We start from the raw sequence: 25,080 nt of genomic DNA, 5'->3' as shown, positions 1-25,080 counted from the left end.
TTGGGGACTTTCATTGAATTTTGAATGGTTGGTTCATTTAGTTGATTGTCCAAACGTTTCAACCACTAATTATAATCTACAGAAGGAGTAATATTGTGCATCATCATTAGGGATGTAAATATTATGTAATAGTTATTTCTCGCATCGTATTATAAACGGCTTTCCGCGGTTTTAATCTTTTGATTGTACATTTTTATATTCGTAGAAAGCTGGATATAATACGATGCTAGACATAGTTTTTTCGTATGGATGAGAACCGGTTCCTATCCACCGGATTCGAATGAATACGAGAAATGTTATTATCTTATCCCTTTAGATACCTAGCAAAAATAAACAACAAAAAAGGTTTAAAGTTTATTCACTAGCTACAAAAATAGTTTTAGAGAAATTAGAGATCACATAACATAACAATACTATAGGACATAGATATAACCAATAACTATATTCATTCAAGAAAAATTTATAATATCAGCTGGTTTTTTTGGGGAGGTACTGTCTTTAAAAAAATAATAAATATATGATCCAGACAACTATCTGGCCTAAGTGGTAGGGGCCCTTTTTGGGCTGATCACTTTCTGATCTTTTGTAGCGACATATTTTCGACGCTATTGGATGATATTCAAACACTTAATTAAAGGTCGGCACAGGGTCCTCACCCCATAAGTAAAATTACATATAGCTCGTGACCCTCTATTCTTTTACTTTAATGGAAATACTAAGATAGCTTCGCGCGTTATTTTACCCCCCAAAAATAAAAAGCTTGCACGCCCCTGCAGCAGAATATGAAATATATTTTTTTTCAAATTAATTGAGCTGTGTGTTTTTCCTTGGATAGTCTCTTTTCAACATCGCTGCCGTGTATTATTCCAAATTAATTAAGTTGTTGGTTATATCTGTACCTGCCAAGAGCATTTCATTCTAATTCGATTTTATTGGGAGATTTTATTTAAGAGAACATTTTACGATGAAAGAAAATTGAATACAACTTTATATGCACTATTAACGTATTACCATATTTGAAGAAGAGATTCGTCACTAGAAGTCGAATTTTGAAGAAATGTTCAGACGAGAGAAAAAAAATATGTTTTAAAGCACTACACATAAAGATGAAAAAATATACTGACAATTCACCACAAAACTTGTTGTTGACAAAAAATACATTACAATACAAGTTGTAATTAATCACTTTTTTGAAGAAGCGCAGCTTCTCTATAATTTTGTATAACCCCGTCAACTGACGACGATAATTTACCAAAAATAATTCATGAAATTGCTGGGTTTTTTTAAAGAAGGTAAAACTTTTTTTTAAAAATTCGTTTACAAGTTTAAAGAAAACATAAACTACAACGATTTTAATAAATTTTTTTTATCATTATAAGACACTTGAAGACACAATATATAGGATGGATAGTGCATCTGAAGTACCCGATACTTTAGTGAGCAGAAGCAGAATGTATCACACAAATGGATATATTATTACTTGGATGTTATACCAGAGTTAAATGTTTTATGTAAATAAAGAGAAACTAGCAGCGAGCTAAAAAAACGATACCCCCAAATGAACCACCTTTTCCCCACTCCCTCCCCTTCTACTGGATAAACGAATTGACCAATAAATTAGTTCCATGTTAGCAAGATAAAATTGACGACAATTTTTCCCCTGGCATAATATCCACGTATTTTTTATATCCATTCTAAGACATTATTCTAGTTTGACTATTGTAGTAGATAGATGAAAGCCGCCACCTGTGAAACCTTTTCTATTCTGCTGCGGCCGCCTGAATTAACAAAAAAATAGATTAGGGATATATTAAGAGCACAGAAAATCCGCAGAAATCGAATTCACGAGATCCAAAAAAGTTTCATTAAAAAAAACCTTACACCAAAAATGACAAACAATAATTATAACGACGACTTAGTTTCTTTTTCCTGTTTAATACGAATATTGAAACTAATTTTCAGGCATGCATGTTTGTTGGTTTAGTACTTTTTTTAGAAACCAAAATACAGGTGAACTGAAATTAGTTTCCGAATGTGAACACATTTTCCTAGGTGTTTCCCAATCCTATCTCAATATTTGCTACTAGCTAAAAAACCTTCAAACTTCCAAAAAAAAAATCAAAATTTGAAAAATTAAAACTTTGAATGTATAATGTATAAATCGTTAATACATTCAAATTTTGATTTTTTTTTGAAGTTTGAAGGTTTTTTAGCTAGTAGCAAATATTAAGATAGGATTGGGAAACACCTAGGAAAATGTGTTCACATTCGGAAACTAATTTCAGTTCATCAAAATACAGACATATATAAAACTACGAAATTGTATATTAGTTACTAGAAAGATTATATTTTTTTCTTGCTTTAAAACAACTTTTTGTACATAAAAACCCGTAATGTCTTCATTATTGACACAAACATGCATGCTGTATAGTTTTTAAAAATTTAGTCAAATAAAATACCTGATTAGAATACAAAGCAAGAAATAAAGGTTATCAACTCCCTATGAGCTTTTTGTTTTAAATAGAATTATTAATAAGAATAAAAGAGTTTCAAAAAATAGTAAAATAACAAAATGTTAGGTGAATTGTTAATATTAAATCAATCAAAAAATGTTTTACATTCTTATAATTAATTTCAATAAAACATATATATGCTCAAGAAAGGTTATTTATAATTATGAATTCTACCAGACTAAAATATAAAAGGGGAAATAGTTTATGAAGACGACACAAAATGATTTTAAAAATTACTTATTTTTATCTTTTTTTTTAATCTTTAACAATTTTAATGTTTTTATTATGTAAATGAATAAAGTTTTATTAAAACTTAAAGGATTTAATCTTTTTCTTTGTAATTTATATGTCAAAACAGTGTAAAAATGAAGTTCTTAATTACGAATTTTCAAATCATTAGATTTTAATACAATTTATTATAGAAATAAAGAATAATTTCAACAAAAAAAAATTGCTACAAAAAGGCTTACTGTATTATTAAACTGACTTAATTGTATAATTGCATTTATTTTGTTTATTTACCTTGAAAAATGAGTGTTTAAGTGCTGCATTGGTTAAAATCAAACCTAAAAGTGCTCTTTATTCAGTGACAGAGTGAAAAAAATATATACCTTTTTTTATAGTTTTTGATCTCTTTTTTTATATATTTTTATCTGATATGTATATCAAAATTTAAAATTATCTATTTCATTAGATATTCATACTTTGCTAAAACGTCTTGGTTACTTTTTGCACTATATTTGCTCTAAAAAGAATTCTTTATCTGACTTTTACATTTAAAATGAAAGATTTTATGCCAATTTTTGTGTTGACTGTAGAAAAAAATAATTATTTTGTTTATATGCAATTTTCTATAATAAAATGTGAGAAATACCTTTTTTCACATGTAGGGCGAAAAAAGTAACACTGAAAATATTTTTTACGTTTTAAGCATGTCCTAAACTCAAAGATAATAAACTTTCATAAAAGATTTATTTCAGAATATGTCATTTAGGGCATAAAATTAATTTTGCAAATTAACATTGCAAATGTTTGCCAATAACTTTTAAAAATGATTTCTGCGGATTTTCTAATTTACATGGGTGTTTTTTACACATTTTCCCCTTTCTAAAAATACCTTCCTCATAAAGATTGGAGTCCGGAAAGTATATACTTTCCGAAAATGATATGTGAGAGGTTAATGGCGATTAAATCATTTTCAAAGTTAACGCGTAATTGTAAGTTTAATAGACTTTAAGACAATGGCCGATAAATTGATGTATATTCCAATAATAATACACAAAATTACCCCTTTGTGTAGATTACAATTAGTGTTTGAAACGTTGGACAAATAACTTTAATTAAAAAATCCAAATTCAATAAGTCCCCAAAAATGTAAGGCTAATGAATAAGAAAACCTTATCATAAAACTTTGAGGACTTGTGTGATAAACAGCCTAATGTCCCCTCCCTCTCTGGGTCCAAACAATAAAAAATTTTGCTAATCAATCAATCAATCAATCAATGAAATTGTTGTCCTATACCTGTTTGGTGTTTGTAATAGTCTGGCACCCGCTGACCGAACTCTGAAAAAAAAGACACAAATTCTTTATCCTTTAGAGATTTCATAAACTTCTAATCCGGGTTTTACTTTCCATGCTTTATAAGTTTTAGGGAGGCTTTAGGCTGTATTTATTGAACTCTTCAGCAGCCCTCCCCAAAAGGCTAGGGGTTACGCCTAATTCAAATTAAAATTTTAAAAAGAAAAAAACAGGGGGGAGTTCATTGTTTTCTAGGAGCTATTTCTCTTGGGGGGGAGGGGGAAGGTTGGGGCACTCTTCCCAAAAAAATAAGTTTTAAACCTTCCCAGCACTTATGAAAAGCTTCACTGTAAAGAACTTATTTTTTAGACGATATCAATAAGTAAATTTGGCTTTCTTGACACTTTTTATTTAACAACCTTTATTTTTAGGTCTCTATTTAAACTTAAGGGGACTTTTATTTTTAAACTAGGAGGAAAAATTTTCAGGGATTGTTCAGTACCTCAATCCAGTAAATTCTTCATCGTTCTCTTGGGTTGTTGAGTCGTTGTGTGTCGTGGATAGATTCTCCATGGAGCGAAGCTTATCTATAGTCTCCTTGTTCTTTCTCTCCCGTCGTTGCATTTCTACCAGTCGCAGTTTTGTCTAATTGAACAAAAATTTGTCTACAACCAAATGGATATATTATATTTTGGATCTTACACCAGATTATATGTTCTCTAATAAAATCTATCTTGTAGAAGCTAAAATAATATCGCCCCAATCCACCCTACTTTCCCCTACTGGATGAACGAACTGACCAATAAGTCATTGCTTTAATTTTCATATTTTTTTCATGGGAAAGGTTGATTTTTCTTTCATTGACTTATTTTACCTAAAAAGTCCTAAAATTATCAACAAAAAATAATTAGCCTAAAACCATCATCCCGGAACCTATGTGAATCTTACCTAAACTTGAAAACTCAATCATTTCAGTGGGTTCTGATATTTTAACGGACAAATAAGAAAACCATACTAATTACATCAGCTCAGGTCTTTAGAATATTCAACAAAAATTTCAATAGAATCTGAGAAAAACAAGTCTTATCTCAGCCGTACAGACGGACGGACATATGTACAAAGTAAGTATTAGAGCAGCTTTGCTAACAAAATTACCCCTTTAAACAAATAATTACCTGATTTAATTCTTCTTTTAAATTTTCAAGATTTTGGATTGCAGTTTGAGTTTCAGTTTTGTAAACATTACTAGCGGTGTTCAGTAAAATTATTTGGCTATTTCTCTTTTTTAATTCAACTCTAAAACAGATATAAAATTTTATTTCTTTTTTATTACAAAAAATATATTAATAAACCTTAAGTAATCAATATTGCTATTATTCAGCTTAAATTTAATGAGATTTTCCTCAAGAGGACGGAATACATTATTTGGTCTTATTTTTGGGTTCCCCTGAACCAATTTTTGCTAATGACGTTTACTCGACTAAACATTCTACTGTTTGCAGCATTAATTAAATAGGTGCTTTCCCCTAAAGTGCCTAGCAATCACAGAACCACCCCCCACCTTCCCTAATTTATCTATTTTTCCTAAACCCCGCGAGAGGTGATAACCTGCAGAGGTTATACCTGCGTTGTCCTATTTCACCAGGGCTAGCCACACCCAAAAAAAGTAACCTAACCTGTCCTAAAGTAACACACAAACACAAGAAAAATTACCCCACTTTATTCAATTTATTTCAAAATAATTGTTTGTTTTTTTGGGGGGGGTTCTTTGTTTGAGAAGGTATTTTGAGGGAAACCAACAAAAAAATTATTACTTTAGATTTCTAATTTCATCAAAAACATCGTAGGCAGGTTGTCTTGATAGCTGAAGTTTGGCTTCTTTGTACAACTAAAAAAAATAATAAAAAATCACGAAACCTTCAAAAAAAATGTTTTGAAGCATGACCGATGAACAACAGACCAATTAAAATGTTTGCTAAATGTTCTTTGGAAAGGGGTATCTTGATTTTTAAAAAATAAATGTATCTTAAATATCAGCCGAAAAATATCAAATTTCTCTATAACCTTATGGACTGACATACCGCCATTTTGAATTATAAAGTAGCCTCACTACTAAAACAAGGATGACAACATCCATATAAGCGAAGCATTAAAACGTTAGGACAAACGGACATTAACACTAGTATAGTGTCAAAACTGAATAAGCAGAATATAGATGTATAAGAGTCGAAGAAAAATTGAAAGTAAATTTGTTGAAAAACTGCTTTATACAGGATAATGTTTATGGACATACTTACATTTTTAGGACTTGATCATGGAGTTGCTTCGCTTATAACATTATACTTTAACTTTGTTGTCCCAGGAACCAATATACCAAAAATCAGATCAATCGGATAATTAGATCACACAAAATTCGTTATTTAAAAAGTAAAAAAATCAACATGTTTAAAATGCACGTACGGTCATTCTGGTAATGATTATAGAGTTGCTACGCTTTCTAAATCGTACCTAACTATTAAAGGAAACACAATGCAAAGTTTGAAATCGATAAGACAATTCTAACATGCCTAAATTAACGAAAAAAGCTATCCGTTACGGACGGACGTAAGGACAGACGTACGGAGGGACGTACGGTCGGGCATACGGACAAACGTACGGACGGACATACGGAAGGACCGACCCTATTTATAGAAAAGCTTCGCTTTTAAAAAAACGATGCCTACTTTATCAACTTCTTCAAACTTCATATCCTTCTCAATGATAAGTTCTTGCTTGCTGATTAATCTCTTCTGGAGGTTGTTGATCTTGTGTATTAACTCCAATGTCTCGGGATCTTTACCCTCCAGTCTACGCCACCTATAATAATTAGACAGGTTCAAGTTTGTTAATTCAAAGTCAGGGAGGTATAGGACATTTGGCTGTTAATTACATTAGTCCCCAAAGTTTTATAATAACTTTTTTTATTCGTTGGCTTAACAACTTTGGGGACTTCTGTTAAATTTTGATTGGTTGGATCGTTAAGTTGAGTGCCCAAACGTTTTAACGATTGATTATAATCCACAGAAGGGCTAATTTTGTGTATCATTATTGGGGATGTTCATTAATTTATCGGCCATTGTCTTATCCATTAATTCCTGATGAGTAGAGCAGCTAAAACAAGCTTTTATGTTATGAATTGTTATCCTTGTATAAAAGTATCAAGATGTCTATATGTCTGTAGCTAAGAGACTTGCAAACCATTGAACCAAGATAAAACCCCTCATCTCCCCCCCCCCCAAAAAAAAAGGATTTCTCTAATTAAATGTAAATGGAAGATCACCTTCCTCTCTCCTAATTAATTTTTAGGCTTCACTGAGCTAAGAATAACATTAATTTTATAGATAATTATTAAGTTATTATCACCTATGAACATTTAAAGGATTTTCCAGCTCTTCTTGCAGAAGTTTGTTCTTGTTTTTCTCTTGCATTAATTCTCTCTCCAGCTTGAGCACTTCTTTTCTCATTTGTGCTAGTGTGGCACTGTCTTTAGAATACATATCCAACTCGTCCCTATTAATGGATATATTATTACCTGGATGTTGCATCAGATTTTTAAGTACTCTAATGAAGTGAAAGATTGCTAAAATAACGATACCCCCCCAATTCGAAACCCTATCCCATCCTACTAAATGAAAGAACTGACCAATGAATGACGACAAATTTTCCACTGCACTGTCAATATGTCCCACGTATACTATATCAATGAAATTTTTAGGCTAGTTTCCTTAACAATACATAGATATAAATGAATATGTAACAGTAAGACTAAAGAAACTCCTAGGCTATCCTTAGAAACTTTATGGGATTTGTCCTATCACTATTCGAACCCTTTCAACAATTTTATACCTTAATCTTCTAATTTCAATTTTAAGTATTCTCAAATCTTCAGATTGTTCACAGTAGCTGTTCTCTCCTCTTTCTAGCACCTTAATTACACAGCAATTCTAATTTAAAGTAACAGATGTTTGTCTGTGTGTGTAGTTATGTGTGTACTTAATATATTGCTAATCAATTGTTTCTGCTTTACAGTAAAGCTTCTCATAAGTTCACTCACCGAAGACACATCGCTCCTAGAAAAATATAACCCCCCCCCCCTTAAAAAAAAAAAGACATAGATAAAAGATAGATAAATTACTAAAAAGAGAGAGAGAGAGAGAGAAATAGAAGATAGAGATATAAGAATTTAATTGTAACCTTTTGTTGTACATCAGTCTTTCTTTTTAGAACCTCTATTTCATTGTTTTTCTGGGACAGTTTAGAATTTAAAACCTCCTGTTTCATTATCAATTTTCATTTAAGTATATTTTTGTTGTTAGTAGCAAAGCTAGTCTATAATTCGAAATGTCCGTCCGTCCTTCTGTTTTTTTTAAGAAGGCTAATCTATAAATACAATTTTCCTCGCTGCTATAAAAAAAAACATCTCAAATTTTGTGTAGAGATTTGTATGACATCTTACTTACAATGCCCGTCTGTTTGTTTAGCACCCTATTTTTTTACTTGCTTTCCTGTTTGTTTTACATTCAAGAGCTTTGCTAATTATGGATGATGTCATCCTTGTTTTATTGAACCCTCCCCCCCTTACACCTTTTTTTTCAATTTATAAATGAAAGTTGATTCCTTATGTGATGTAGACTTTTCTAGATCGATCTTCAGGTTGCTAATCTCGAGTTCTAATTTCTAAAAGCATAAACATAATAAATAAATTTTAAAGTATAGCCGAGAATAGGTTTAACAAACGATACAAAATAAATGAATATTTAGGGGATGGATAAAAATGGTCGATATTTCTAAGACAAAAAAAACATGAAACCAAAAAAAAAGGCCCGGGCTAATAAAACTATTATTAATTTTAAGACTATTATTTTCATATTTGTAGGAAATTGTCTGCAATACGATGCTATACATGATTTTTGAGTTTGACTGAAAACCTTTAACCGGTTCTTATCCAGCGGATATTTTTGGTTTCAAAGTCTTACTGGAATAATACTTACTCTTGTGGTCTCAGACATCTTTTTCGACTCCTTCTCCACTATTTGTTTTTCTTTGATTGCATGGTTCAGGTCCTTAGGGCCACACACAGAATTATTAAATAAGCATCTAGGGGCACAAACGGGAGAGGGATAATTTTCTTCTCCTTAAAATAGTCAAAAACCTTCCGTGGACCGTAGAGAAGCTTAACTGTAAAGAAAAACCATTCTATGTCAGATGTGTGACATCAATAGTTAGAGGGTTTCCTTGGTCCGAATATGCAGAAATTACTTTCAGACTAAAATCTTGGAATCAAAGGGTTGGTTGTCTGCATTAGTTTTTGTCAGTTAGTGCCTCTAAACTTAATATGTATAAAGGTATGGCCCTACGTTTCTATCATCCGTTCCCAGAGGTATTAATCCAGTATTCTGACAAACAATTCTAAGTGAAGATTTCACCACAACCCACTTCCTTCTTTACTCCACCCTTCTTACCCACTTCCCTTTAGTTATTGCACAAAACAAGTTTTACGCCAACATTACGCCACAAAAAAAATAAAGAGTGGGGTAGGTTACTGGTAAAATCCCAAAACGTTATGTGTTATAAGTAAATAACAATAGTAGAACGATAAAAATTTATGTTAACTTTTTAAAAAAAATTTGTCTATAGTTCTTTTCAATAAAAGAAATCACAGATTAGTGAATATTATCGTTCTACTACTATTTTTAAACCTTAAAACACACACTTTTACGGATTTTACTAGAAACCTACCCCTCTCTTTTTAAAAATTCAAATGGAATAAATTTGTTAAATCTTGCACGGCTCCTAGATAAAATGATATGTTAATAATTCTGTGCCTTGTGCATTTTCTCAATATCTTTCATAACATTATCCTTCTCCTTCAATATTCTCTGTTTAGTCTGCTGTTCTGCTATCAAATCTTGCTCCTAAACAAAATATTTTGGCGGTTTCCCTCAAAGTCTCTATCCAAGCACAGGAACCCTCTATGGCCATATTCATATAGGATGGGGGGGGGGGGGGGGGGGTTTGTCAGTTCTTCGGAATTTTGTGTCAGTTTAGGTTATACAAAATAGGTAGATGATAGCCCAACAGAGTTAGGGTACTTAAAGTACAGGCTCCGCAGGTTTAGGGCCACCCGCCACCTTATTATTGATGTAAAAAAATAAGGGGGGAGGGGTTGCTGTGCTTTGTGAGTACTTTGAGGGAAAGCACCAAGAAATCTAAAGATAACTAGCCTTACAGAAAGGCATATTGAAAAACATACATCTATAAATCTATAAGCATTCATCTGATTAATTCTTAAATGAATCCAGTATCAGAAGTTCTTTATAGGGCCTGTAACAAAAATTGAGTAATGATAGGCTAATACGCAGACTAAATTACCAATGATAGGCCAGTATACAGTTTAATTGACCAATGGTTGGCCAGTATGACATTTTTTATAGGCAAAAAGCTTCCCATTATTACCTTTGCAACAATTTCCTCCTTCATTTGATCAAACTGATGTGTCAGAACTTTCATCTTCTCCTTGAGGTCAGCTATCTCGTCATGGGACTCGGTCACTGCTCGATTCAGTTGAGATCTGTATAAATATTTAGCATTGAAAACGAAAACTTTGTTTTAAACCCCACCCCCCTCTTCGGTTTTCCTATCTCATTTTCTGTGTGTGAAAGATAGAGAGCTATTACTAAGTGACTTTTTAAATATGGGTCTGATACATAACTGAGGATTGAATTTTTTAATATAACAAACCTGGTAGGGTCATCCAGGTAAAGAACAAAAACTATGTTTTAACTTAAACAAAGCATTTATGTCACCAAATTTACATAAAAATAAACATATTCTCAATATAGTGTTCTCTAGTTTCTAAAAAATTAAAGAAATATACAGCCATAAAAAAGACCAAAACAAAGGTTGTTAAAAAAACGGGCGAAGGTAGCGAAATATAACATTGACTGACTGACTGACTTATACACAGAAATATTTATTATAAAGGGGTCATGCATGAGAGATTTTAGCCATCTAACTTAAATAATGTTCAACGTCCCCAAACCCCTCCCTCCAAACCGATTAAGGTGTGGAACGGGGTCCGACATTTAATGGTTAACAGTTTAACATTTTGAAATTGAAAGATGTACCTGTCTGTTCTGACCGCATGGTACAGATTTTCTTTTCTTTTCAGGTCATTCTTCAGTGTAGATATTTGTTTTCTAAAAATAATATTGGTTCATTTCAGCTCTGGAATCTTGTTCCAATATGGATAGAAATGGATTTTACCATAGAAATGGATTTATTATTATTGGATCTTACACCAGATTATCATGTACTATAATACAGTGAAGCTTGTAGCTGGCTAAAATAACGATCCTCTCATCCGCCCCCTTTAACACATCCCCTCCCCGGCCCTCCTACTGTATGAACAAACTGATCAAGAAGTAATATCAATGTTAGCAAACTAAATTGACGTAAATTTTCCCCCTGTCATAATATCTACGTAATATTCTATATAAATTGCCATAGTTCATATGTCACTAACTTAAAAAGTAATTTATAGCAGTCTAATATTTTTGCTTATATTTAGTCACAAATGATTCATTCCTATATGTACACCTCTAACCAATAATATTTACGAGCACTAACCCCCCCCCCCTCATCCAATAATTTTAATTAGGGGGGGGGGGAGTTCTTTTTCTATGGCCAGCCTTTGCAATAGGCTCCAACCCTGCGGTATCCAATATTATGTAACCTAACCTGACCTACAGTAATAAATAAACAAACGAAAAACTACCCTTCCTTTTTTTATTTTCAATTTAGTTCACAATAAGAGGGATTGGGTTTGCTCGACAATATACTTTGAGGAAAATTACCGAATATATACTACAAAATAATTGCTTTGATTTTTAATAATAAATAATGTAAAATTGTGTAATATGAAAAGTATAATTTATGTGAAAATTTATTTTTAATAGTTTGTAGACAACCTTGAAAGTTTTACTTCAAGCCATTTTTAAAGTGCTTTAATATCTTTAAATAAATAACTGTTATCAGAATAAATGTATAAATTAAGATGTATAATCCAGTTAGTGGGGACCTTTTCCGTCTACTAGCAAATTGCTTTCTGTACTTTTGTATCGATAAGGCTGTACTATATTTCTGACGCTATTGGCTGATATTTTAAGACCCAAGTTAAAGTCGGCAAAGTGTTCCCACCTCGTTGGTAGAGTTATATAGCTCATGCCCCCTCTATTTTTTAATTTAATGTTAGTAGTCAGTCTGTTAAACTTACTAATATATCTAAAACAGCTGTATAGACTAAATCATATTTTCACACAATTTAAACTATTTATTCGTGAGTGTAAAAACCACGAATTATTTTTGGATGAATCCTCAAGTAAAAATAAATGTGATCTATCAATCATCTTATGGGCGAGGCTTCTGTCCATGGCACTTTCAAGTCAGATCTAACAACCAAGGCTAACTAAGGGGAGCCAAATCTCTCTCCTTTTCTGTCAGATTAATCGGGTATTAGGATAAGTAACACGAAACAGACAATCAACTTTTTGATTGCACGACCTTTGTCTGGAAGTCTTTGCTGTGCATTGTAATGAGTTGCGCCCGTGTTGGCCAAGGCATTCCACCTACTGTAACTATTAATGCCTCGCATCTGACATTGCAGCAATAGGAACGTCTTTAGTTATCATGCGGTGTTAAGCCGAGATTCGAACATATCACCTCCCCGAAGACAAGCGGATTGTGCTACGTAATGAGCTGATATTACCTGGCCATAATAAGAGAATTTTCAGAATCTCTGACTTCATCCAGAAGATTTTCTATCCGTTTAGTTAGAGTTGTTCCTTCATTAAGAGCTTTATCTCTCTCCTCTTCTACTCTAGAAATAATAATTAGAGTTTAGTTAGAGTTGTTCCTTCATTCAGAGCTTTATCTCTCTCCTCTTCTACTCTAGAGATAATAATTAGAGTTTAGTTAGAGTTGTTCCTTCATTCAGAGCTTTATCTCTCTCCTCTTCTACTCTAGAGATGATTAGAGTTTAGTTAGAGTTATTCCTTCATTCAGAGCTTTATCTCTCTCCTCTTCTACTCTAGAAATAATAATTAGAGTTTAGTTAGAGTTGTTCCTTCATTCAGAGCTTTATCTCGTTCCTCTTCTACTCTAGAAATAATAATTAGAGTTTAGTTAGAGTTGTTCCTTCATTCAGAGCTTTATCTCTCTCCTCTTCTACTCTAGAAATAATAATTAGAGTTTAGTTAGAGTTGTTCCTTCATTCAGAGCTTTATCTCTCTCCTCTTCTACTCTAGAAATAATAATTAGAGTTTAGTTAGAGTTGTTCCTTCACTCAGAGCTTTATCTCTCTCCTCTTCTACTATAAAAATAATAATTAGAGTTTAGTTAGAGTTGTTCCTTCATTCAGAGCTTTATCTCTCTCCTCCTCTACTCTAGAGATAATAATTAGAGTTTAGTTAGAGTTGTTCCTTCATTCAGAGCTTTATCTCTCTCCTCTTCTACTCTAGAAATAATAATTCAATTTAATTTAAATTACAAACAAGAATGCTTACATCCATAAGTAGCAAAGCACCTAAAAATCATGGATGAAAATACGGATATAATTACTTTGGAAATAGATGTTCAGTGGTTATAAAAGAATAAAGAATAAACTTAATGGGGATAGGAAATCACGAAACCTTTCGCTTGTGTTTTTATATGTTTTCACCAATAGACCAAAGGATGCTTATTGGTATAAGGAATCTTCATAAAAAAAATTATATTTCTCCAAAATCGTTATGGACTGACAGACGTATGGACAAACAAATTGGATTATTAAATAGCTTCACAACTAAAAATTACATTATAAGGAGAATACTGTACTCTTTAGGCATTTTGAGAGAAAGGAATATGGAAATACGCTTTTTGTGCAGTCAATCTATTTAATATTTGAAACTGTTAATTTTTTTAGAACTGGTTCTCAGTCAAACTGAAAATTCATGAATAGCACAGTATTACAGACAATTTCCCACGAATATTAGAATAAAAATCATAAAATTAATATCCTTTTTGTTAGGCCGGGCAATTGCCCCTTATGGGCTAACAAAACTGGTTTTAAATCTTACAATTTTTCATTTTTATATCCGCGGAAAGCGATTAATAACTATAATACCTTGCTATATATCTTCGCTGGTTCTCCACCTTGTTCTTCAGATCATTTAGCTTGAGTTGTAATTCTGCTTTGAAATTCTCCACACTTGTTACTTTGGCACTCTCATTCTGAGAATAATAATAAAGAATCATCAGGGACTTTAAGGGATAGGACAATGGAGAATTATTATTCTATTTTGAAATTCTCCACACTTGTTACTTTGGCACTCTCATTCTAAGGATAATAACGAATCATCAGGGACTTTAAGGGATAGGACAATGGAGAATTATTATTATATTTTGAAATTCTCCACACTTGTTACTTTGGCACTCTCATTCTGAGGATAATAACGAATCATCAGGGACTTTAAGGGATAGGACAATGGAGAATTATTATTCTATTTTGAAATTCTCCACACTTGTTAATTTGGCACTCTCATTCTGAGGATAATAACGAATCATCAGGGGAATTAGGGAATGGAGAATTATTGTTCTATTTTGAAATTCTCCACACTTGTTACTTTGGCACTCTCATTCTGAGAATAATAATAAAGAATCATCAGGGACTTTAAGGGATAGGACAATCGAGAATTATTATTCTATTTTGAAATTCTCAACTCTTGTTACTTTGGCACTCTCATTCTGAGGATAATAATGAATCATCAGGGACTTTAAGGGGTAGGACAATCGAGAATTATTATTCTATTTTGAAATTCTCAACTCTTGTTACTTTGGCACTCTCATTCTAAGGATAATAATGAATCATCAGGGACTTTAAGGGGTAGGACAATCGAGAATTATTATTCTATTTTGAAATTCTCAACTCTTGTTACTTTGGCACTCTCATTCTAAGGATAATAACGAATCATCAGGGACTTTAAGGGGTAGGACAATCGAGAATTATTATTCTATTTTGAAATTCTCAACTCTTGTTACTTTGGCACTCTCATTCTAAGGATAATAATGAATCATCAGGGACTTTAAGGGGTAGGACAATCGAGAATTATTATTCTATTTTGAAATTCTCAACTCTTGTTACTTTGGCACTCTCATTCTAAGGATAATAATGAATCATCAGGGACTTTAAGGGGTAGGACAATCGAGAATTATTATTCTATTTTGAAATTCTCAACTCTTGTTACTTTGGCACTCTCATTCTAAGGATAATAATGAATCATCAGGGACTTTAAGGGGTAGGACAATCGAGAATTATTATTCTATTTTGAAATTCTCAACTCTTGTTACTTTGGCACTCTCATTCTAAGGATAATAACGAATCATCAGGGACTTTAAGGGGTAGGACAATCGAGAATTATTATTCTATTTTGAAATTCTCAACTCTTGTTACTTTGGCACTCTCATTCTGAGGATAATAATGAATCATCAGGGACTTTAAGGGATAGGACAATGGAGAATTATTATTATATTTTGAAATTCTCAACTCTTGTTACTTTGGCACTCTCATTCTAAGGATAATAACGAATCATCAGGGACTTTAAGGGATAGGACAATTGAGAATTATTATTCTATTTTGAAATTCTCCATACTTGTTACTTTGGCACTCTCATTCTGAGGATAATAATGAATCATCAGGGACTTTAAGGGATAGGACAATGGAGAATTATTATTATATTTTGAAATTCTCCACACTCTCATTCTATAGATAATACATCAGGGGCATTTGGGAATGGGAAAATGGAGAATTATTATTCTGCTTTGATACAAGAATAATCAGGAATCTAAAGGTATAAGACAATGTCCGATCAGAACCCCAATTTAGAAAAAAGACCTGTGAATGGCTCCATTGGCATGCAAACCACTTTCGGCCTAAGTTTGACCCCCCCCCCCCCCCCCTCCCTCAAAAAAAAGTACTCCGAATTGGGAAAAGTACTCTAAGGAGGGGAAAAAGGAGGATTATTAAGCTTACTATTTAAATAGACAAATTATAGAGTATCTGGAATTTTGAAATCTGCTTATCCTTGTTGTTTGCTGTTGTCTCTCTAATCTTAGTTCTACAGCCACTTTCTCATTGCTCAAGATTGTGCCGGATATCCGGTTAGATATCCCACCAAACCGGATATCCGGCATAACCCTACTAAAATTGCTTACCCTTGTTGTTTGCTGTTGTCTCTCTAATCTTAGTTCTACAGCCACTTTCTCATTGCTCAAGATTGTGCAGGATATCCGGTTAGATATCCCACCAAACCGGATATCCGGCATAATCCTACTAAAATTGCTTTCCCTTGTTGTTTGCTGTTGTCACTCTAATCTTAGTTCTACAGAATCCTTCTCATTGCTTTAGATTGTGCCAGATATCCCACAAAACCGGGTATCCAGCCCTACCCTACTAAAATTGCTTACCCTTGTTGTTTGCTGTTTTTTTTCTAATCCTAATTCTACAGCCTCCTTCTTATTGCTTAAGATTGTGCCAGATATTGAAAATGTTCGGATATCCAGCCAGATATCCCACCAAACCGGATATCTGGCCCAAACCTACTAAAAATGCTTACCCTTGTTGTTTGCTGTTGTCTCTCTAATCTTAGTTCTACAGCCTCCTTCTCATTGCTCAGGATTGTCAGATTTTTCTAAAAATATAAATAAATTAAAATAAGCAATACATCTAGAATGAAATTTTTAACATTACTTAAGATTTTTCTTATTTCCTTAAAAGATTTTGGAATCGTCTCAGGGGCAGTGTTTTTGCAAATTCATTCCCTTTAAAATTGACCAAAAAATTCCTTGCCCATAATAGGCACTTATATGACTCAAAACAAAGGTCGTACAATCAAAGGGTTGATTAGTTAGAGGATGTTTTGACCATATAATCATGTACTTCGATGTGTTTTATTTTGTATTTTATTGTTGTGTCGAATAGAATATAAAAAAATCTACACCATCATTAGCACACCAAAGGTATTTATGTCTTTGAAAACTAGAACTTCAAATTTCAGAACATTTTTTTTTTAATCAAAGCTAATTAATTTAAACTATGTAAACCTTAAAGTAGCTCCATTGTAAAGGGGAACCATATCGGTCTAGTGGTTATAAAGCTACAAACAGTGACAGACAGTCAGGCATCCTGTTACTTTTAAATGTTTGAAAACGAACCTTGTCTACAATAGATTGATGTCTCATTTCTTCTACTTCCTAAAACAAATTATAATAAGTTAACAAAACTTAAATTTAATAAATTTAATAAATTTATGGATAAAAGTCACTGGTTATATACAGGGTGCGCCACATAAATCCGGACTTTTTATAAACGGCCATAGCGCCAAAACTACTTGACCAATCAGGACGTTTGACCCCACTATAAAAAGCTTAGGTAATGACCTTGTTGCCCATGAAAATCTTTGGACGATGGAGGACGTGTACGCCGAGCTTGCCGCGCATATGTTCAACAAGGCAGATTCGAATTGCGCAGATAAATTACTGTGGATTTATGACTTGAGCCTACTAAATCTGACCTCAGCCCATCTGTAGGTGAGATGGAGTAATGACACTTGCTGGAGATACTATCAGATACCTAGTGAAAACACTAGAAAAAACTAGAGTTCTCTATCCCAGCTGACTTGGCTGTAGTACTCCGACAAAGTGGATCGTGGTAGATTTTAAGATGTCAAAAACGTCAAAAATCTTGAAAATTTCTCGGTTCTTGACTTCGGGGGCCCATATGGAACCTTGAAACTCGTTTTAGACTATGTATTGCGCTGATAACCCTATCTTAATCTTCGTGCCATTTTTAAAATGGTATAAAACATTGTTCTAGCTTAACTGTGGCCCAAATGAGAGCCGCCGTGTCAAAGGGTAGCTTTAAAGATAGGTTAATTTGGATCCTGCTTTTACTCACTTCTTAAGAAGATGTGGCCTCCCAGCAGCCCCGATCTTACTCCAATAGACTTTTGGGCCTGGAGCGCCATTAAAGCATGAACCAATAGACGCGCCCATACCAAAAAGACCTTCTCTCATTGCTCCTATCATGGAGAACTTCGCCTGCTTGAACAGGGACATGGTGACCAGGGTCGGTGGGCCGTTCAGGGGGTGGGTAGAGGCGGTGATTGAGGCTGGCGGAGATTTTATTAAATTATCTAATAGTCGTATACCTAGGTTGCTTCCCAGTTTTTAAAATTCAATAAAATCTTTAAAATTGACGATTTTATGTTTATTTGTTTAAAAATAAGAAAAAGTCCGGATTTATGTGGCGCACCCTGTACATAGTTTGGATACTGCTGATTGGAACCAACCAATCGATTTCCCTAAAGATTTTGAGCCAACGAATAAGATAATTTAGGTATCAGTGTAATTTACAGTTCTATGTCTCCTGATTAAATGTTTGTTGAATTATCACTCTTATTTGATGAAGCAGCATATTGTGCCTATAAGAATGACTTAAACAATACAAATGACCAATGATAGGCCAGTATACTGTAACTGACCAAATTAAAAATGTATACTGGCCTAACATTATTTATTTTTACTGTATGACGTCATTTTTTCTAGGCATTATAAGCTGCCTCAAATGATAAAACTGATGGAAAAAAATAGACCTTATTTTTCTTGTTTAGATCTTGTTTGAATCTCTCTTTATCCTTTTCCAGTCCTTGTTTCACAGAATCCAAACTCACTATCTTCTTCTTCAGGCTTTCTATATCTTTAGATTGTTTAGATATATCAGTCCTAAAATTAGAAAGTTTCTAGCAATGAAAATGTTCGAAAAATTGTTTGTGTTTAAACCAACAATCCATAACTTTCAGGAAAGCTTTGTATTGGTCTAGAGTTGAAAAATATTTGACTTGGTGATACGTTATGAAGTTATGAAGTTATGGCTCCGAAATATCCCCCCCCCCCCCTCCCCTTCAAGAGCAAAATTTTCGTAAAAGCTTTTTAAATTATTTTGATAGTTATATATTTTTTACATTTGTTTCATTAAAATTCCAATAGTAAGTATTTAGCATTGTAATTTAAGACATAGATTCTAACAATTAAAATTGACTCTTAATTTTCTCTCCCTATAGTTTTTAAATTTAACCAGGGATCTAAAGAGATAAGACAATGGACGATAAATTGATATTTTCCCCCTTAGGTGATAAGCAAATTACCCCTCATATTTATAAGTTAATATGGTTATTAAACTTTGGTTACAGTTTAATTCCTCCTTGCCTTCCTTTAATTTACCTTAATTTAATCTCCGTATCCTCTTTTTCATGTAGCTGGGTAGTTTTCTTGGCCACTTCCATATCCAGCTGTTGGCAGGTAGACAGCTGGTTCTCAAAGTCCTGCTGCAGCCGGCTGCATTTGTCGGTCAGGTTGCTCAGTTCATTTTCTAGATTATTTACAATTTGTTCTTCAGCAAAACCACTTCACCAAAATTAACAATTTTAAGAATCTTAAGATAGAGTTTAATTGCCACTTTTACACAAAATACCTTGTTGTTCACTGTCACTACCTTGAATTTGAAGAAGAAAAAAACTAAAATCCCCCCCTCGCTCTGTTTTTTTCTTCACAATTTACTTTCCCTGTGCTCTAACCCCCTAAATTAACCTAACCTAAAAGAATAATCATAAAGCATTACTCTTCTTTTTTAAAAGTTTGTAATCCATAGTTGACTATATTATTTTTTTTCAATATTTCTTTTTTTTATTATAAGCAAGTTATTTTAAATATGTATTCCGCCATTTTTAAATTATATTTATATGTATTATGATTGCTTTAAAATTACCTAATTTCCTATTGCCTACTTTATGATGATAACATAAAAATTTAAATTTTTTTGTCAAAATAACTTATTTTTTTTCATTGCATATATAACTGAATTTTTTATCAATTTTTGATTCACTAAAGAATAGTTATTCTACATAAAGAAAAAAATTGCTAAATAATTGACTAAATAAATATGATTTAAAATATAAAAAAAAATCTTTGCGACAATTCTACTTGATTTTAGCCCTTTTTCCAAGTATCATAAAAATCGAATAATATGCTATAAATAAACACTTTCTAATGTAAGTTTTCGGATAAAAAATCCTACTTTGATAAAATGGACATTAAAATAGCCTTATAAATAATTAAATTATATTTTTCCATGGTTGTCTCTCTAGGCAATGCAAAGATTTTAAAGATGGATTTAAAACCTATTATTAAAAAAATTACATTTTCTTTTCTCTTAATTCTGTACTATTTACAGTCTGAAGCTCTTTATAGTGCCTATAAAAAAATGACGTCATACAATACAAATAACCAATGATAGGCCAAACACAGATTAAATTACTTATGGCAGGTCAGTATACATATTAATTGACCAATAGTAGGCCAGTATGACGTCATTTTTTATAACATTATGAAAAACTTTCTACAGTCTGGAATGGTTTAATTAGTCTTACCTAATCCGCTGTTGATGTCCTTTTGATCTTTAACAACAGTCTCCAAGCTGGCAATGGTGTCGTTTAGTTGGTTCTTAATGGTCGTCTGTTCCTCCAAGCTTTTCTCTTTCTAAAATAGTATTTTAATTCTATGAGTTCTTACAAATGGACTAAACAGTCTTTTTAAATACTTGCAGATAATTAATACACAACAATTCTAGATCCCCAAAACTTTAAAAGTACTGTCCACAAGGAAAACAAATTTAGATTTTTGAAAATCTAACCTTAAACTATTGTATGTATATTTCAAATTCAATTATTATACATATGACAACGTTTATGTAAGTGGATTATAGAAGAAAAACAATTACAATTAATCATAATGCAAAAAAGAACATAAAGTCAGTCATATTATTTTTATTCAATTTTAGGAATATTTTATTTTTGTGGCAACGAGACCGAAGCCCTTTGAAAATTTTGTCCTCCGTCTATTTGTACTCCCACTATGACTAAACATACTTAAACAGCTGACTTCGGTGCTCGCCGCCAACAATCTATGCTTTTTTGCCGATCTCACCGATAAACATCGCTGCACATCGCGGTACGTCGTGTATACATTTGTATACATTTTTGTACTTTTTCATTTCCTTCTCATAAAAGTTAGCTATAAATAGTTGAAATTCGTCTGCTATAAGTTCCATTTTAAGTTGGATGGTTGGATTTTTCATCTGATTAACCATCTGGGTTAGAAATCTATTATCCCAAAAATCTAACCTGTAATATATCATTTTTCAGCTGTTTCAACTCTCTTTCTGCTCTTTCTTTTCTTCGCATTTCTCGGTTCATCTCATTATTCCTAGGATAATAAACTATTTTGAAAGGAAGCTTTTCTTAAATTAGGGTATGTATATGAGTACATAAAATATTTTTGATTTGTTACAAAAAAAATACAAATTGAGCTTTCCTTTAATAGCAAGAATTAAAAAGTTTTTTACTTAATATTGTAGTATGGTTTCGAAGCCGATTAATATCCGCTGGATTAGAACCGGTTCTCAGTCATGCTGAAAATCATGCATAGCATCGCATTACAGGCAACCTTCCACGAATATTAAAATGAAAATCATAAAATTAATACCTTTTTTGTTAGGCCTCGTGGCTAACAAAACTGGTTTAATCTAATATTTTTTCAATATCCGCGGAAAGCTGTCTATAATACAATGCAGTAAATAACTAGTTTTACCTGGTTTGAGCTTCGGATTGAAGATCAGCGATTTCCTTTTCAAGTTTAACCCTGTCACCTTTGATTACCTCGACCTCCGCAAGGTTAGCCTTAACAAAGTTTAGGTTAGGCAATGGGTAATCATTTTCTCTTAGCTAGATCAAAAGTATTAAATGTTAGGCTAGGTATTAAGAGATATAAGTTTTCCGGAATTTTAATGTAGGGAGTAGATTTGAAATCTGCATCAAATTTTAAGGATTTTTTTTATAAAATTCGTTTTTTGTATAATTCTTTATCTAAAAGCGGAAATACAAATTAAGTTAGTTAATTTTGGCATCTGTGATTGGTGGATTTAAAAAATCTGCGCTCTGATTGGATGTCGTACATCATTCAACCAATTAGAGCGCAGGTAGTTTAAAATCCACCTATCCTATTGGTCAAAATTAATTAACTTAAAATCTATTTTCGCTTTTAGATAAAGAATTTTACAAAAAACGAATTTTATAAAAAATCCTTAAAATTTGATGCAGGTTTCAAATCTACTCCCTACATTAAAATTCCGGAAAACTTATATCTCTTACTAGGTATGCTATGAGCCTATGATTCACCTGCTTACAAAATGTTGGAACTTTAAAAGATTTTTTATTTTCATATGTTGAAATATTTAGCTCTCATATGGAATTTAAACAACAAAAAATTTTATTTTAATGCTTTTCTTAAGTTAGGTTAATTTAATTAAAGTTCAGAAGATCCCCGTAAGGAAAGTATCTGGATAGTTATCTAAAATAAAAATAAGGGTGGAAGGACTTCAGTAGACCACTAATAGGTGTTTCATACTATATAACATTTCATATGATGGCAGTATTCTCGTTATTTCATGAATAAGCATGTAAACATACGTAAAAGCTGAAAAAAAGTAATAAATTTACATTTTATAAATATGTTAGATTGACAGAGTAATATAACTAATATAGGATTTTACATGCATAATTTACGTTCCAAATTGAAGGGTTTGATTTTTATAATTGAAATCTTTCTTATTTTGTTATGCAAAAATGGATTTATTATTGCATGGTTCTTACACCAAATTATCATTAACTCTAAAAAAATGAAACTTGTAGCTGGCTGAAATAACGATCCACCCCCTTTACCCCATCCCCTCTCCTTCTACTGAAGGAATGAACTGGCCATTAAATGGTTAGCAACCTAAATTGACGACAATTTTTACCCTGTTAAAAAATCCACGTATATTATATATTCAGGCAAATATATTTGATTATTAACGGCTTTACTTAGGTCAAACTGTATTATATTACAACAACAAAATTTCTATTATAAAAAATCCAGATAAAACCAAATAAAAACTTCCCTTAAATTACAAAAAATATTTTTCCATAAATTCCATAAACGACCCAAATTTTAACAATCATGTCATTGTCATTATCAAAAAAAAAGTTTTTTTTTAATAATAAAAAATAATGTTAAGGGTTGGTTGGGGGGAAAATTGTTTTGTTTTCTTGCAAACTTAAATCTAATTAGGTTCTTAAAACTTGGTAGCCAATATTATTTTGGCACAGTGGAAATTTTTTGAAAGTTTAACTAAATTAGAAGTGAAGCTTTTTAATAAGTTTTATTTGTTGTTTTAGGTCTGTATGTCGTTCTTTTCCTATGGTAAAATGTATGTTTGATCATAGTCTTTTTTTGTTTTAATTCTCAAGTTTCCTCAATGTTTTAAAGGACTTTAATACTTTTTTAAGTAGGCTTTTGCAAAAGAAACATTTTTTTAAATCATTGAAAACCTAAAAATTTAAAAATATAATTAGATAAATTAGTTTTTTTATATATTTCATTGATTTTTTGAGAAAGTATACCTTAGCAGCAAATTTTCATATTTTTGTCCACTGTGTTTTATGGGGAAAAAAGAGTTTGGTTGTCTTGACCTTGATATAGGGAAGAAAACATCATAAGAAAGGCAGGGACGGAGAGGACATTGTGCTGCTAATTACACTAGTCCCCAAAGTTTTATGATAAATTTTATTATTTTTTGGCTTAAACACTTTGGGGACTTTCATTAAATTTTGTATGATTGGTTCATTAAGTTGCATGTCCACACGTTTCAACCAATAATTGTAATTTACACAAGGGGTAATTTGTGTAGCATTATTGAGGATGTACATTAATTTATCGGCAATTGTCTTATCCTTTTAGATTCCTGAAAGAGAGGGAATAGGAAACAATTTGGCAACAGCCAGAAAGTAGGTAGAAACAAAATTGTTTTCCAGTGAAAATATTTCATTTACCACCAGCAAAGCCTCTCCTTGTCAAGGGTTTGTACATCAGTACGTCGAAACGTCAGAGACGTATAAATTTTTTAATTCCTTGAGAAGGGATGTAGAATATACGTGGGTATTGTTACAGGCGAAAAACTGTCGTCAATTTAGGTTGCTAACATAGAATTCTCTTATTGGTCAGTTCGTTCATCCAGTAGGAGGGGGGAGATAGGTTAAAGTGGGTTGAATGTGGGTAACGCTATTTAGCCCGCTATAATTTTCAATTCATTAGAGAACATGAAAATCTGGTGTAAGATCCAAGTAATGATATACACATTCTCTTGAGGGCTCTTATGCTACTTTAAAGTGGGAGGGGTTAATGACCCCAAACTCCAATTCGGTGAATTTTTTAGTGGGATGGGAGGGATTTTTTTCTAGGGGCTATTTCTCTCGGAACCTTATTAGAGATACATTATTCCTAAATAGCTAAAAACCATCTAGGACCTATATGAAAATTCACTGTTAATGAGAGTCTGGTCGATCGAGACATACAGCAATTTGTTGATTTTTGAGTTTCGCTTTTATTGATGTACCATTCTTGTTTTCATCGTCAGTTGAAAGGATGAAGGGGAATTAAATTTCTATAATTTAGATTTTTAGAACATCATGACTTTTCATTCTGTTTGTAAAAAATAAGCAAAAATAGGGTGTTGGCTAGTTTTTGACTATTGCTTAACATTATGAAATTTTTTATGCTATTCTAAATTATTTTTATAAAAAGTTAGGGTTCATCCTAAGTTATTATTAAGAAACCTTAATTCTAGGCTACCATAGGAAATTTTATAGGAATTGTCTGAATATCACCTGAAAAACATTTACCACTGATAATAAAGTTTTCCAGTATGGCTTCCAAACGGATTACTATCCACTGGATAAGATTCTAAGCCATAATGAAAAATCATGTATCATATCGTATTATAGCCAGTTTTTTACAGGTATTAAAATAAAAATCATAATACTA

The 25,080-nt window shown here is 32.2% G+C and overlaps 1 protein-coding gene across 1 annotated transcript in view; it reads right to left on the bottom strand.

Annotated features, from left to right (window-relative positions):
• Nucleotides 1-869: 869 nt before the first annotated feature.
• LOC145326622 (cilia- and flagella-associated protein 58-like) overlaps nt 870-25,080 on the bottom strand; it is a 42,296-nt gene continuing 18,085 nt past the window's right edge. The window contains exons 12-34 of the mRNA XM_080169992.1: nt 21,811-21,899; nt 21,345-21,426; nt 20,592-20,700; nt 19,387-19,534; nt 18,759-18,888; nt 17,320-17,358; nt 16,722-16,796; nt 14,234-14,340; nt 12,839-12,949; nt 11,199-11,270; nt 10,528-10,642; nt 9,897-9,986; nt 9,063-9,134; nt 8,691-8,748; nt 8,266-8,345; nt 7,918-7,997; nt 7,435-7,581; nt 6,756-6,888; nt 5,847-5,920; nt 5,208-5,328; nt 4,535-4,677; nt 4,036-4,077; nt 870-1,778 (exon numbers count right to left, since the gene is read on the bottom strand). Of these exons, the coding sequence (XP_080026118.1) occupies nt 1,703-1,778; nt 4,036-4,077; nt 4,535-4,677; nt 5,208-5,328; nt 5,847-5,920; nt 6,756-6,888; nt 7,435-7,581; nt 7,918-7,997; nt 8,266-8,345; nt 8,691-8,748; nt 9,063-9,134; nt 9,897-9,986; nt 10,528-10,642; nt 11,199-11,270; nt 12,839-12,949; nt 14,234-14,340; nt 16,722-16,796; nt 17,320-17,358; nt 18,759-18,888; nt 19,387-19,534; nt 20,592-20,700; nt 21,345-21,426; nt 21,811-21,899 (2,193 nt within the window). The 3' untranslated portion in view covers nt 870-1,702. The remainder of the gene's footprint in view (nt 1,779-4,035; nt 4,078-4,534; nt 4,678-5,207; nt 5,329-5,846; nt 5,921-6,755; nt 6,889-7,434; nt 7,582-7,917; nt 7,998-8,265; nt 8,346-8,690; nt 8,749-9,062; nt 9,135-9,896; nt 9,987-10,527; nt 10,643-11,198; nt 11,271-12,838; nt 12,950-14,233; nt 14,341-16,721; nt 16,797-17,319; nt 17,359-18,758; nt 18,889-19,386; nt 19,535-20,591; nt 20,701-21,344; nt 21,427-21,810; nt 21,900-25,080) is intronic.

Source organism: Acartia tonsa, chromosome 8 (assembly GCF_053477335.1).
Source record: "Acartia tonsa isolate MP-2025a chromosome 8, ASM5347733v1, whole genome shotgun sequence".
NCBI classification, from domain to species: Eukaryota; Metazoa; Arthropoda; class Copepoda; order Calanoida; family Acartiidae; genus Acartia; species Acartia tonsa.
Note: the sequence above shows the minus strand (reverse complement) of the source record. Positions and strands in the feature narration are given on the sequence as shown.